This window comes from Rhamphochromis longiceps, linkage group LG16 (assembly GCF_057381845.1).
Source record: "Rhamphochromis longiceps isolate RC_006_pf linkage group LG16, R_longiceps_female_GT1.1, whole genome shotgun sequence".
NCBI lineage: Eukaryota > Metazoa > Chordata > Actinopteri > Cichliformes > Cichlidae > Rhamphochromis > Rhamphochromis longiceps.
This window is the reverse complement of record NC_140572.1, coordinates 36,699,587-36,714,462: the sequence shown is the minus strand read 5'-3', so window position 1 is coordinate 36,714,462 and position 14,876 is coordinate 36,699,587. Positions and strand designations below refer to the sequence as shown.

General features: G+C 43.1%; 1 protein-coding gene across 2 annotated transcripts in view; it reads left to right on the top strand.

Annotated features, from left to right (window-relative positions):
- Positions 1–14,876, top strand: part of adarb1b (adenosine deaminase RNA specific B1b) — a 126,775-nt gene that overhangs the window by 68,778 nt on the left and 43,121 nt on the right. The window contains exon 3 of one of the 2 annotated variants that reach the window (XM_085383766.1): positions 9,186–9,219. Coding sequence is in view for 1 of the 2 variants with exons in the window: in XM_085383765.1 (XP_085239891.1) it covers positions 10,292–10,391 (100 nt within the window). In the remaining variant the exon portion in view is untranslated. Of the gene's footprint in view, positions 1–9,185; positions 9,220–10,159; positions 10,392–14,876 lie in introns of those variants that run through there. The other variant, XM_085383765.1, reaches the window with a different exon arrangement.

Below are 14,876 nucleotides of genomic sequence, written 5' to 3'. Positions count from 1 at the left end.
AGATCAGAAAATCACAAAATACTAAATACTGCAGATAACAAAAGAGCCGTCGAGGCTTTTCATCTGTGTGCTGACTAAAAATTCCTTGAAAACTGTGGGTGACCGTGCCTGCCCACCTTGGCTCTTCTTTGTGTAATTGTAGGTGTTTTTCTGCAGGGATGTGTGTGTGCATGTGTGAGTGTGAGTGCAGTCATTATCCTCAATGTCACACTGCATTGCGGTGCAGTAAAAACACTTTGAGTGAGTGAGTACGCGAGCGTGTGTTATATAGTCGGCCCGAGAGCTTCGGTTCTGGCTGATGTGACGGTCTTACTGGAATTCAGATTAGGTTGACAATTACACATCCTTTTTTCTGTGACCTCCAGTTTTTTTTCCTATAAGACAGGAAAGGGAAGTTTATGTTGTCGACATGGCACGCAGCAGGGTAGAGAGATAAATAGGCTGAGAGAGCGAACTTGCTCGTCATAGGAGAAAATGCTGATGGAGGAGGAGAAGGAGGACGATTCGAGTGAGGAAAAAAGTTCACCGAAGAAAGAAAGCAGACGAGATGTTCTGTTGGAGATTGTGAGAAACAAACTTGTGTGTTTATGTGTGTGAGGGGGCAGAAAGTGTGCGTGGATAGTCTCCGGTGCACTGCTTATCATCACATCAATTTACAGCTAAAGCATCCTTGAGCATCGGTTACAGGATCCACTGCTCATCGTCAGTAGTTTGAGCTACGCTGCCCAATAATTTGCGTTGACATCTCGTGACTAAAGTAGGCGTGAAGTTCACGCAGGGGTATCGCAGCTGTGGCTTCCACGACGCTGTGATCTGACCTATCTACAATATTCCCAAAACACAGTCATAAGCAGCTTACCTGCATCTGGAGCTCAAACACATAACTTGCTATTTTTGTGTGTGTGTGTGTGTGTGTGTGTTTCTGTTGCACGGTGCAAATCTTTGAGGACTTCCCTGAGATTGTTGTCATATTGTTGCCTGCAGCAGCTCAGCTGAGCCAGAGCTGACACGAGAAACGACATGACAACTGTGGAACCAAATCAAAATAGCTCGGCTTTATTGGTATTCGGTCGGGCACCTTGTTTAAGCCAAATCAGACTGGAGGAGCGTGGGCGTCGGAGGAGACGTGATGCATTTTGTCACAGGTTCTGATGTGTGTGTAATGACATCTGCCTCGGTGTATATTTGTTTTGAAATATATATATATAGTTTGCACCCTAGAAAATGGAGCACGGCACCTAATAAACAGTCATCTCAGCCTGCCCTTTGAAAGCCGCCTTCGTGGCTTGCAGTCTGCTGCCCTTCTCCCACTCTGGTTGCTTTTGCCCTTCAGGTATATATCTTGCCAGAAGGGCAAACACAGAGCCACCCATTGTTCTCCCCGTTCTAACGTCGACCGCACACACAAACACATGCGTGCAACTGCTGGTCGAGCTCCAGACGAAAAGCCCAAAGCCACAAGCAGTGGAGCGGATGTGTCCCAGGCAAAGAGATTGGATGCCTGGGTATGCAGTGGACCACACCCGGTAGTGGGAGCTGATGGTAGGCTTGGGAACTAGAGGAAACTCCCATAGGAAGAATAAAGTCATTCCTATTTACGGGCCTTCTTATTTAGAGAAGAACCAGACTCCCGTTTCATGAGCTGAGCAGTAAAATATAGGAGCTGATAAAATGATTTTTTTTAAATCCAGTGAGTATTTAGAGTTTTGGAAGCTGCTTGAAGTCAGAAGATTATTTTAGCTATCTGGTTTGTTTATAGAGAATTCACGAGCTGTTGTGTGGTACTTGGTAGATGTGTGTGTTCCTTTATGTGTATTCCCTCACATTAGGCTCTAATTCTAGCGAAGGCAGCCACCTTCTCATTTGGCTTCTCCTTCTCGCTCATCTCTGCTCTCATCTTGCCAGTATTTTTGTCTCTCACTAACAGCACAGTGTTTTCACTCAAGCTTGGTGCTATCTAGCTGATGCTGGTGAGGTTTGCAGCGGCGTGTCGTGTTTTTACCTGAATTTGAATTTTTCCCATACAATACATGCAGTTTTTTTGTCACTGTGACTCGCGCTGTTGGCGAAGGTGAAGAGGCCGTTTGGCTCCTCTGATGCACATGGAGCTACCAGCTGCTTTGTCATCTGCTTCAGTGGAGGCTCATCAGAAGGGCACAACAAACATGAAAGTTCAGGGAGTCCCCTGCAGACTTGACATCCATTTTCTTGGATCTGACAAGCGCTTCATCAAGTCGCTGTAAACATGTAGGCAGTTTTGTACAGTAACATGTCCGATATTGTAAATGTGCTGGATTTCGTGAAGCCTCGGGATAGACACCCTATCGATGGTGGGATGTGATCCTCAAATGAGTAAAATGGATGTTTATGTGAAACGTCTGTACAGTGTTGTGTTAAATCGCACAATTTAAGACTGTTTAATTTATTTGGATTTGACTCTGTTGCTTGGACGTAGCTTCTGTTTCTCAAAAGTCAAGCCAGCATGGAAGTGCCTTAAACCTGCATTTGATCTTAAGAGCACCAGATGTCGATCGCTGCGGTTGCAAAAAGGCCTCTGGTCCCCTCTGGTCTCTGACATGAACACTGTGAACATCTGCCTGATGAGTTTATGGGCTCGGTCACTCGTTTTTAGTCACATTGAATTAAAAAACGTAAACTTTATTTATAAAAAAAACATCGGTTATCAAAGCGTAAGCCAATGAGCAAGCTTTCATCTGTTTTCTTTTTACTTCAAGATAGTGACGTGAAAAACGCTCAAAGTTTCAGAAACCAGTGACGGACACACAGGCTTCGGTCCAACCATAAATCATCTAATTTATGTGTTGAGGTTCTTATTTCCTTAAGAGGAACATAAGGAAATATGTGCAGTCTAACAGTGGCGGCACAGATGGGAATTTAAGTGTTTATGTTTAAATCAATATTTTAGCAGTTTATTCTTCATTAGCTGTGGATTATTATGGGTTGTCCCTCTGCTGTTGTTGTTATTTTTGTTTGTTTTTTATTGTTTGTTTTGCTGAGAACTGCGTTCAGGTTTAACAAGCAAAGAGCTGCCACCATGACTGGGACTCCGAAATTAATTAACCACCCCTGGCCAGCATTCATCTTCTGGTTATTAAAATGTAGAGCGCAGGAGCATTCCCCGTATTCACACGGTGGAAGAAGTGGTGGAAACAAAAGGCAACATCCTGCTATTGTTTTGGAAGGACAAAAAGCTGAATTCGGGGTGCACGGGTGGGTTCGTGCAGATTCAGCATGAGATGTGGTGTTAATGACTCTGCAGGACTCCGGTGCATTTTTGCAGTTATAAACTGTGGTAGAGATTACAGTAAGAACAGTAAAATGACAACAAAACACATGATGTGTTATATATTTCAAGTATACTTTATTTTTACCTAAATTGTATTTATATAGTGTCAAATTGCAAGGTGAAGACACTACAGCAATGCAGAGAAAACCCCAACAACCCTCTAGTGAGTACTTGGTGACAGTGGGAAGGAAAAACTCCTTTTTAACAGGAAGAAACCTCCAGCAGAACCAGACTCAGGGAGGGGCGGGGCCATCAGTCATGACCGGCTGGGGGTGAGGGGAGGAAGACATGCTGTGGAAACAAGTCACAGTAAAAACTGTTATGATTACAGCAGCTGTACTGTAAGCTTTATTATGCTGCCAGTACTGTAGTTTTACATAGAACCTGGTCACAGTGTAGGAGTATCGAGTGTAAACTCAGTTATATGATCCATCACAGCCTTCTCATGCTAGCAGCTGTTTGATGGACTACTCAGTCTCTGTGGTGGCCAAAATACATCACATTGTAATATTAATATGAATTCTAGTCCTTGAAATTTATCGTTTTTTCATGTAAAAAAAAGCTGATAAACAATAACAAGCCATGCTTGAAGACCCACGCTGCCAAATATACACGTATAGCACTTTATCTTCTTGCATTGTGAATTCTGGCTGAGTGTTTACAGGCCTGGCATGTGCTCTCCTGAGGCGTCTTCTGTTGAGCATCACAGAATCCTCCCCCTAGAACAGCGCTCACAACATCGATCTGAATACAGAGGAAAGGAACTCAGAGCTGTGCAACATTTTTGGAGTCACGCTGATTTAAAAAAAAAAAACAAAACTAAAAAAACAAGTTTTGCAGAGTTTTCACCAAAAAATGTTAAAAATGTTCCCACATAAGTTCACTGCATTTAGCATGTGGGCAGGCTGCTGGCTTCGTGTCTGTGCGACTTTTTTAAAGTGCTGGCAGTCGCCCTGCGCATGTGTCATTTGTGTTGTCTTAGTCAGCACCTTCTGCTCCAGCTTGTGCTTTTTAAACTCAAGTTGTTGTTCTTCTTCTTCCACGCACCGACACCTGGGACAGGTGCTGGTGTAAGAGAGGCGGCCTCATTGATTAAGAGATTTGAGTTTCCTTTATGTGCAAGCAGAAACCGTGAGGTGATTTTACACCCAGCATGCTCATCAAAGCAAAGATAAAAGAAAGAAAATCAATGATTCCCTCTGTACATGTTCCCTGTGTACATACAGCATCATAATAACATTCATGTCACAGTGCTGCCCTCTGCTGGGCAAATAAGAAAAGCAAAAACATTTCCAGGCTGTCATCGTGGAGAAAACTGCACACGGTGATCCAGCTTTTATCTCCCATGAATTTTTTACAGGCAGGCGCGCAATCAATCTCAATACGACACACGCATTCAATTAAATGCATTAATTAAAATGTGTGTGTGTGTGTGTGTGTGTGTGTAGTAGCAAGAAAAGGTAGGTCAGCAGGAGGGGTAGCTGCTTAATGGCTTATCAGGACCCTGGCTAGACTGTGTGTGTGTGTGTGTGTGTGTGTGTGTGGCCAGCGGTTACTGAGCCATTGACCTAATTTTTGGCTGAAGACTGAGAGTTGAGGTTTACAGTCACGCACTCCTCATATCACACGCGGTCGACTGATTTTCTGTTTCTCTTTCATAAACCTTTTCCCCCCACGCTGAACCTCTCAGACTTAATTATTGTCCAGTCCAGAGTCTGAATGCTTTTTTACTTCTTTGCCATTTTTCTGATCGTCCCCGTCAAGCCTATTGAACCGCCCGTGTTATTCTCCATGCACCTTCTGCCCCCGACTCTATTGATCAAAGGGCTCCAGTAAGAGGACGTCCTCTGAAACCCCCCACCCCCACCTCGTCAGTCTACTACAAATCTCTCACACACCATCTCTCCTTCTCTCTCTCCTTCTTACCAAACTGTTCACAAGATGAGGTTTAGGGAGTGTTACTTTTAGGAGCGTGACTTCCTCACAAGGCAATGAAGCTGCGCTCCTTCTGCCTGGACATTTTTCATCTGACTTCACATTCAGGTATTCAAGCGCCGCAGAACACGCTTTAATCTCTGCGTTAGGTTTTCACTTGGTTCTCCACACTGACGTAAGATGACTGCTTCAGTGCAAAAAGATAAAAAACATTGGCAAACTTTAGGTTTTCAAACAGAGAGTGAAGAAAAAAAACAAGCACAGCTTTTCTAGATAACTCATCAGCATCTGAGGGCCGCACTCGGAGGTTTGTGTTTTCTGTTTTTCTCCAGATGTTGATCAGTCGGGTAGCTCATTGGTTTCCTTTTGCTTTGAACTAGCTTGTTAGCTCGATGGCTTTTGGTTTGGTTCCAGGTTTTAATGAGGCATGCTGATGAATGCCAATGAGCGTACAGTGTAAATGTAGTGTGTTGACATACCATTTGACCGCTTTTTGAGATGTCCATCTTAGTGGGTGTTCAGTTATATTGCACTGCACAGTGTAGATCTTTTTCAGCATCATTGTTGTGACTAATTATGGAATAATTAAATTAATAATAGGACAAGTTGGCTAGTTAGTAAAGCAGCTAGACTCATACTGAACTCTACATCCCTGGAACTGTCTCTTACGTTTAGATGAACAGCTTCAGAATGACTTGGGGAAAACACAAAACGTAAAAAAAGGTTCCCATTGAGTTTATTTTTAGAGCTTTGTGCTTTGTAGTGTTCTGTGAGTGCACGCATGAACCAACAGATGGGTTCACCACAGTAGCCTGGATTTTGTCCCTGTAAAACTGTTTAAGAGGTTGTTTTTGTCAATGATCGTGTTTCTCCGTCAAACCACAGCGAAGGCCACCAGGAGTTCGGCTGTTATTTGAGTTTGGAATGCCTTTAAATTCAACCGCAAAGTACTGGCTGCCTAACCACAGCCTCTTTCCCCTTGTCCATTCAGTATGTGCTCCAAATGCCAAGAAATAGAGAGAGAGAGCGGAGGTTGAAGTCTCTGCTGTGGAACAACATGTGCCTCTGCGGAGCGTGCACGCAGTCTCTTCTGGCCTGTCTGCAGCTCTTTGCACAGTCGCTGTAAACAGAAAACACTGAAGGAAGCGGACTGACTGGTCTCCCGTTCAAAAAAACAAAGCAAACAGAAAACAGTCACGTAGCCAGCCTGTCGTGGTGAAACTTGGCCAGCTGGAGTTATGCTTGGCTTGTACACAGAAGCATGAATGAAATTGCGTCTGGAGTATATTTACGTTCACCGTTTTTCTTGTGCAGGCCTCTTTGCCCCACATTTCTGCTTTGTTGTTTGTTAGCATGTCATTACCTGCCTTTCATCCATCCACTCATGTATCCATCCATCCATTCATCCATCCATTCATCCATCCACTCATCCATCCATCCATCTGCTCATTGTTCCATTCATTCACCCATCCATCTACTCATTCATTCATCCATCTATCCATCCATCTACTCATCCACCCATCCATATTATTAACCCTTTTTTTGTACCCGGGGTCATGGAGAGGCGAGCTGCCTTCCTGCTATGACACAGCAAACCACTGCTGGCCAAAAGTGATAAATCAGTTTTAAGCTTTTATATTGAGCCGTGACACAAGAGTCTCACCTGCTGTAATCAGCCTCCCATGTTAAAAGAGCTTACTTTGGGATTACATTTTCATTTTATGTTTTATACAGGCGGGTTTCTCTTGTCTCCTCACCTTTTCTCTCTCCCTCTGGCCTCCTTTGCTTTATGTACTCACTCACTGGGTTTTCTCTGTATCGATTGTTTTTTCCATTCACCCTCCTTCACCTGTTACGTGTATATTTCTCTCCATTTTTTGTTTAGTCATTTTTAGTTTGGTGGACATCATAGAGCAATAATATACCAAAGCTAAAGCTTAATTGCGATGTCTTTTTTTAATCCTTGTCTGTGATGACCCAGCACTCATAGAGCAGTGTAGGTCATGTAGCAGTGTTTCAGATGGAGCCTTTCAGTTGGCCTTTACTAGTAGCTGATATTAGCCATTCACAGATATATTGGATAGAGTGATGTCAGAGATTTGCTGGGTTTTGTTTGTTTGTTTGTTTGTTTGTTTGTTTGTTTGTTTGTTTGTTTGTTTGTTTGTTTGTTTGTTTGTTTGAACAGAACAAAAAAAACCTGAATTGTCTACAACGCTCTCAGAGCTTAGCCTCACACATCCAGTACCTTTTGGACTCTAATATCACATTGTACCTCCCATCATTACACATTACATATCGCATTATATCATTACATGTATGACATTACATTTTTTCTTATAATTTTTGCCTTACCGTTATATACTTTATATTAAACTGGACTCTTCATTAAGTGCACCTTCCTTGTACTGGCCCAGGCCCCCTTTTGCAGTCAGAACTGGATTCATTCTCTGTGTCATAGATTCAAAAAGGTCCTGGTCACATTCCTCAGATTTCTTTCCACATTGTCATGACAGTATCACACAGCTGCTGCAGATTTGTTGGCTGCACATCCACAATGTGGCTCTCTCATGCCACCATATATCAAAGGTGCTCTATTTGCCCAACATCTGGTGACTGTGGAGGACATTTGAATACAGTGAACTTGAGATGATTTGAGCTTTGTGACACGTGACATCCAGCTGGAAGCCTCCATGGGGGAGGTTTTTTTTTTATCTTGTTATAAAGGAATGAACATGGTCAGCAACAACACTCAGGTAGGCTGTGGCATGTAGATGATGTTTAGTTGATAATAAGAGGACCAGCAGCAGCAGCCTGAACTGTTGACACAAGGCAGGAGTGGTTTCCAGTGTGGTCTGCTGTAGGCCATCAGCCTCAAGGTTAAGAGATGCTGTTCTGCATACTTGCTGTAATGAGTGGTTATTTTAGCTACAGTTGACTTCTTATCTGCTTGAAACAGTCAGGAGAAATATCTCCTCATCAGGACGTGTTGACAGTGTCTATGTACTGAAAAGTTGCTGGTGTGTAATTGGCTGATTAGATATTTGCATTAATAAGCACTTGTACGCATGCATACCAAAGAAAATAAAAGCTGTTAATAGAAAATATTAACATATTGAAGGGGTGAAAATGGGGTGATTGTTTATTAACGTTCCAGTTAATAAACAATCACACGAGGTAGTTATTAATTATTCAAAAAAACTGACAACAGCATCAAGAACACACATGCCGTTCCACATTTATCTGTAGGCATTAGCAGCCAATTTAATGGCTGACAGATTTAGCAGGTTGTCTGGAGCATTGACGTGATCAGGCTTTATTGTGCTTGGCTTATTTATCCCTTTATAATAGTGAATGAATAATGCTAACAGGATCTGCCTTATCTGATTACCCACTCAGACGTTTTCATGCAGTCAGTCTTTACATTTTTACATTGGCATGTGAGATCAGCGGGTTTAAGCTTTGTAGATTATTTGGTTTCACCAGTATGATTTTTCTCCTCCAGCCGTTTAAGAAACATATTAAAAAACCACGCAGCTGACCACTTACCGTTCCTGCAGTCTAAGATAAGTGATCTGTGTACCAATTACAGGGATCACATTTCCTTATAAGGGCGTAGTTTTTGCCAAATAAAATATCAGGAAGCCTTGAAACAGTCCAGCGACTGACAAAATTGTGTTTTTTAGCTAAATGAATGGGATCAGGCACCTAAGCCCATGTTCCATCCAAAGAGTGGCTCTAGGTAACCATCCAGGAATTCTTTGGAACAATGTGGGGAAAGATGAGCTGATGTGGAAACGGCTAATTTGAAAGAATGAGTCCAGCATGTGCATATTTCCTTGTTGTCTGCCACTAACTTGGTTGCACTGCGTCTCTAAAAGAGCTTTGGCAGACACTTCTTGGTCAGCGCTGTCGTTTAGTAAAGTGTTCTCTGTCTCTCCTGCAGATTTTACCGGTCACAGACTGCACGGCAGCCACAGGTAAGTGTTTTTGCCGTTTCCCTTCCTTCCTTTCTTTGTCTGTCTCTATACTGAGTTTGTACCCAGGATAGAATTGTATTACATTTGTCAACAAAGCTAACATAACTTTGCGCTCCCATCATAAGTGTTGTTTGATTTTCTGTGGCTTAAAAAAGTGGTTTGGGCCCAGCAAAACTGCAATTACACGAGATGGCCACTAGAGGGAGGCAGAGTACTTCTTTCTAAGTTCTCACCCTCTCAAGTGGTGAGCTTGCTCGTTATTGGGGAATACAAAAAATATAAATCTTAAAGAAGGAGACAGGTGGGTATGATGACAAGTAACGGATGATTTTAATATTGCAGTTGTAACTTTTTTATATGAGCTTATTTTAATGTCATATGTTTGAGTGTGTTGTGTGTGTTTGAGTGTGTGAGAGAAACGTGAGAGGATGTACTGTGAGAGGATGTACTGGAGATGCATTGAGCCGACACTCTTACTTTCACTGCAGAGGGAATATAGTTAAACATAGACTCTTATTACACTCACACAGCACAGAAAGCTACGGTATGATGAACTGGTAAGCGGGTGGAGGAAGTCGGTGGATGACATTGGCGTCGCTTGTAGGATGTGTCAGTTACTTTGAGCTGGGATTACACAGGTAGAGAGTTTGCCTTTGGTCTGTGTGTTAATTCTTATCCATATGAAAACATGAGTCTCTCTCCTCAGCTTGTCCCCTCCTCCTCCACTCCATCGCCTCCCCTCTCTGACTACTGATAGGGCAGACATGGAGTCAACAGAGGAGAGAAGCAGCGAGGAGGAAAGGGAGGGAGGGATGGAGAGAGAGGGAGTTTGGATATGAGGGAAGGACTAAAGTAGAAACAAAGAAACGCTGCAGGTGTGTGGAGTTGAGCGTTCTTCATGTCAGTAGCTTGAAAACAGCGGTGCACGGCTTGTGAAGCGGACGAGGGCGAAGGTTGAAGGGCAGGTAGACCACGTGTGTGAGTTCAAGTTTAATTTGCTCCAGTTTTAACAAAGCGCTCAGCCAGAGTTAGGCAGCCATTTAGTGGAATTTCTAGTAGTGTGCACCAAGTCATGGCCCTGCTCACCAACGGCGCACAGAGTCTGGGCTCCTATTACTGCCTGATCCGACGCAGGTTCAAGAGGAGGCGCAAGAAACGCTCCGAACGCAAAGGTAACCCACAGAGTGGAAGTTCCCAGACTGAGACTGATGCTGAGCTGGCTTATGTAGATCAGCAGGAAGAGAAACATTATTCACTTGATGTAATAAATCATTTACTCTCACTTTTCTGTCAAATTTTAAATTAGTAACATCACCAGAGTGCTGTGAAATCCCTTCTTCTTTCTCGGTTGCAAACAGTCAGTGTGCAGAATGTAGTTTTTCTTTGTTTCTGTTTCCGTGCATTTGTGTTTAATTTAAGCTTAAACTGTTTCTCCGGAGTTGAATTTTTAAAATCAAGCACGCCTTATTAACTCACCTGCTCCGACGAAACTCGATGCGTGATTAGATTTCAAATGTGTTTTTAGAGCAGTGACTGTTCCTCTCATTTTTGTGTTATGTCACAAACCAAACCTTTACATTTCTTTAAATATTTTTGCACTATATGTTTGCACAAAGTGTTAGTCAGCATGGAAGAAATTTCACACGTATACCTGAACAGTAAAACCAATCCTGCTCAATTCAAATCCTTCTTTTTATTGTTTTCAGTGTTTACCTTTTTATGAACATACAGGAGAGAGCAGCATTTATAGAGAGCGCATTAGAAATCGTTCTTCTGTTGTTGTATAATGTGACTGTCCTCTTGTTTATTATTTATTCTTTTTTTTCTTAGCGTAATCTGAATCTGAAATTGGAGTTTGTCCTCCCTGCGTAGTTCACCGAACGTTTCTGAGGAATTATTTAAATGCATTTGAAGCAGATAGGCGGCTTCTTCCCTGCCCTGTATCTCATCCTCCCCCGCTCCCTCTCTCTGGGTGAGACAGGTCCGCGTCTCTGTGTAATTGAAGTCGAGTGACGGGAGCCCCGGAGGCTCCGAAGCTTTTCTCCCCTGAGTTTGCTGCTCTGCTCTGGGGATTAGCCTAACAGCAAAGGTAGTAATTACTTAGGTGGCCACAGCTCACTGGCAGTATTAGCCGTGTCTCAGCCACTTGCTTTGACACCCACCGCCCTTCGCACCCCCGCCCTGCTCCCCTCACCGAGTCAAGTCCATTCATCCAGAGTAAATCCACCACTGCTGATGCTGCATTTTTAGCCTCCGATTTGCACACTCGGGCCCCGCTCGCGCACAGTGACTCCGTCCATCAGTATTACACAGGTCTGTTTCCCGCCTTTCGCTCTCCCTTATCACCACGGAAATGAAAGTGGCACTTTTTTACACCAGACTGAGGAAAGCGACGACTAAGCAGAACTTTGGGCCAGTGTTGCCCTGCTTGCTCTTAGTCAGCTCTAATGCCCTGAACTGGAAGCCTCCCGATAAGTTGCTTAGTTCTTGAGTTCCTCAGAGTGTCCCACGGGTTAGCGGCTAATGCTAGCCGAGATGAGCTTATAGGCTCACTGGCGACAATCATCTGACAGCGATTCAAGCAAACCTCACTGCTCGGTTTCCCCGACAGCGAGGGCCGAATCGTCAGAGCACCTCCATGAAGTGGAGCGTCCGTTTTAAGTAGATCATTGTCTTCCACACGAAGGCTTCCTTCTGTCAATGCAAGCACCGATTAGGGTCAGCCGCATGAGTACGCACGTGTCTGTGACACTAACCCACACTGACACTCCAGCTCTGAAGGAAATATCACGTCTAAATCCCCAGTTTTGGTAAAAATGCATTTTTTTATTTGGAGAAAAAGTGTAACAGGAGACTGTCGTTAAACATTCATTTCAACAGCAAACACCGTTTAAAACGCGCCCCCACCACACCTACGTGCACTGACTCCTCAGCTGTCATTACACAGTTCGTGTCTACTTCTTGTGCGGCGGTTTTTTACACCCTCAAACCTTTTCACAGCAGACTTTTGGACTCGTCACAGAGGAACTTGATGGCGTTTGACCTTAACGCTGGCTCTGCGCCACTGTCAGTGTAAAGCATGTAAGTGTGACAGACGGCTGAAACTGTTGAATATAACTGAGCCAGTTTTGTTATTTATCTGTAACAAATGTAAAAAGAAATGCCCTGCTGAGGAGGTCTTATACAAGTCCTTTCAGTTTGTGACTGAGTGAGTGTAGGGATTTACATGAGCTCTCTGGACTCAGCCACATAATAAGATGGATAAACCTGTAATTTTCCCCCACAAGTGCAACAAAGCTCATTGAAGACTGAAGTAAAGTGTTTATCGTGCAAAGTCTGCACACACTGAGAAAAGTCTTTTTAGTCTAAATGACAGAAAACCCCTTCATGGTTGTCTATTGTTGCCTCTTAATGATCCTCCTGTAGCTCGGTTTCAAACGTACGTTCTGCTTCTGTCGCTCTAAAGGTTCGACTTGCATTCAGCACACGGTGCTATCTACTTTTTTTTTGTTGAGAAGAAAAGAAATTGAATTGAATTTGTGCTCTAATGACGCCCGGTGTCGTTTTCTACTGGAATTTGTAGACAGTATTGCATAAAACACAATAATATTACAATGTATAAGTAAGGTCTGCATCCAGTTTAAGTGCTTACATTTATTGTGTGACGTGAACGCTGGCTGCATTGGTGCATCTGCTGAAATATGTGCAGTTGCAGGTATGTAGCAGTGCCTAGTTGAGATTAAGCTCTCTAATAACTGCTTTGCTGTGGGGTCAGGAATAGTTTAGTCTGATTCTATAAACTGATTTAATGAAACCTTAAAATAATATGCAGAAATTTGTGTTTTCAGATCTTTATTGTTGACAACATCAACTAAGTGGGGAAGCTCTCTTTAAGCTAAAAAACATAGACAGTCGGTGCTCAGTATGTTAGCAGGCGTTCTTTATCTTCAGTCATTTTATTCTTATTTTTTATTTTCAATAAATGTGTCGATGCTGTCAGGAAACTTTACAGGTGTGAAGCTGAGATCAAATGAAGGCTCAGTTTGGATGTGTGATCAGACTATAGGTAATAAGTCAGTAATGAGCCCGGAGTGCTGGTGGGTGTGAATTACAGGCATTTCAGCTGATTCTGGTAATTCTGTAGCGAGAGGACTTTAATGAATGTTAACAGACACACCTGTGATTTTTTCCACAGTCGCAACTCAAAATGTCTGCGGTGGAAATAAATCTGCAGAACACATTTGTTCTTTATATCGTATTGATGTGATGTATTTCTTGGTTATTTTTCGCGGCAAGCAGCAGCTGGAGACGCACACCGTAGAGCTCATATTTACCTATAGCATTACTACTCACCATGTAAATGTCCCTTTGCTTTGTAAGTGAATACAGTGCACAGTGACTTTCAAAATGCTGAACTTAAGCATATCTTCCAAGTGATAAGTTCTTCAATGCATCTCTCATAAATGTGCCAAGCCATGACACTCGCAGACGATGCTTTCCAATGGGCCGTATATGAAATATGGAAAATGGGGAACAGAGGCCTTTTTCTGCCGTGCCAGCAAAATCTCCAAAATGAGCTTTTGCAACTTGAATAGGGGGGCAGAGGGGGGGTTCTGCACTGCCTGACGCCTGCTATCCATCGCAGTGGAAGAGACTTTGCCTGCAACGCCACTCGTTTCCTCTTAGATAACCTTACGTCCTCTGCACAAAGACATTCTTCTCCTGCTTTTTATACCGTCATTTACCGGCATCATCTCTTTATTTTCCCACTACTTGTTTTAAAATGAGTAACTCTCACTGCCATTTATAAAAGTCACTATCCAAATACTAAGCGTGCGTTCTTAATGATTTCCTTTTAGATTCATCTAAGCTGCGTGTACACACAAAAGAATTGATTTACAACCTGCGAAAAACCTCCGACAAACTGATTAACATTTGACAACGGTGGCAGAGGAATTCAGATAGGAAACGCGGTCGCATCCATTTACCTAACAATAAAAAGAAACTGTTGATTATGAGCGGTGCCTCATTTAGCGCCACAAACACAGCAGCACTCTGTCACGATAAGAAATGAGTTGTGTCTGCCTGTCTCAGTGTAATTAGCTTTGATTAGCATGCTACTAATGACTGTAACGGCATGACATTGTAGTGAGCCTGCACAAGACGCCGAGGTGTGTTTAACAGGCGCAGAGACACTTCACAGCCCCAGAGATGCATGCACGGATTTGCGTCGGCTCCCTTCATCACCTCCCAGAAAAACTCCATTCGTATAGATTCAGCTTCGCCTTTCATTTAAATGATATGGATAGTGAAATGTTGCTTTTGCAGCTGGTTATTCTGCTGCTTCCATGTCATAGGTGTAGAGGAATTTCTTTTGAGGTAATGGAACAAGACGTAGTGATGAAAATGCGATTTTGCCAACAAATGTGTTATATGGAAATCTTTGCCAGCAATACGCGCTGTGCTTAATTTTAAACATTAGATTTGTACCACATGTAGCGCTCCATCGCAGTTCATATTGCTTTGTGTAAAGGGCCTTGGACTGTACATCTGTCCTCCCCCATTCTCTTTCCTCCCACCTCTCTCATCCTCTTAGGGATGTATAAACACGTTCTCCCTCCCTTTGTCACCTGTCAGGACCTTTTTCATTCAGCAGA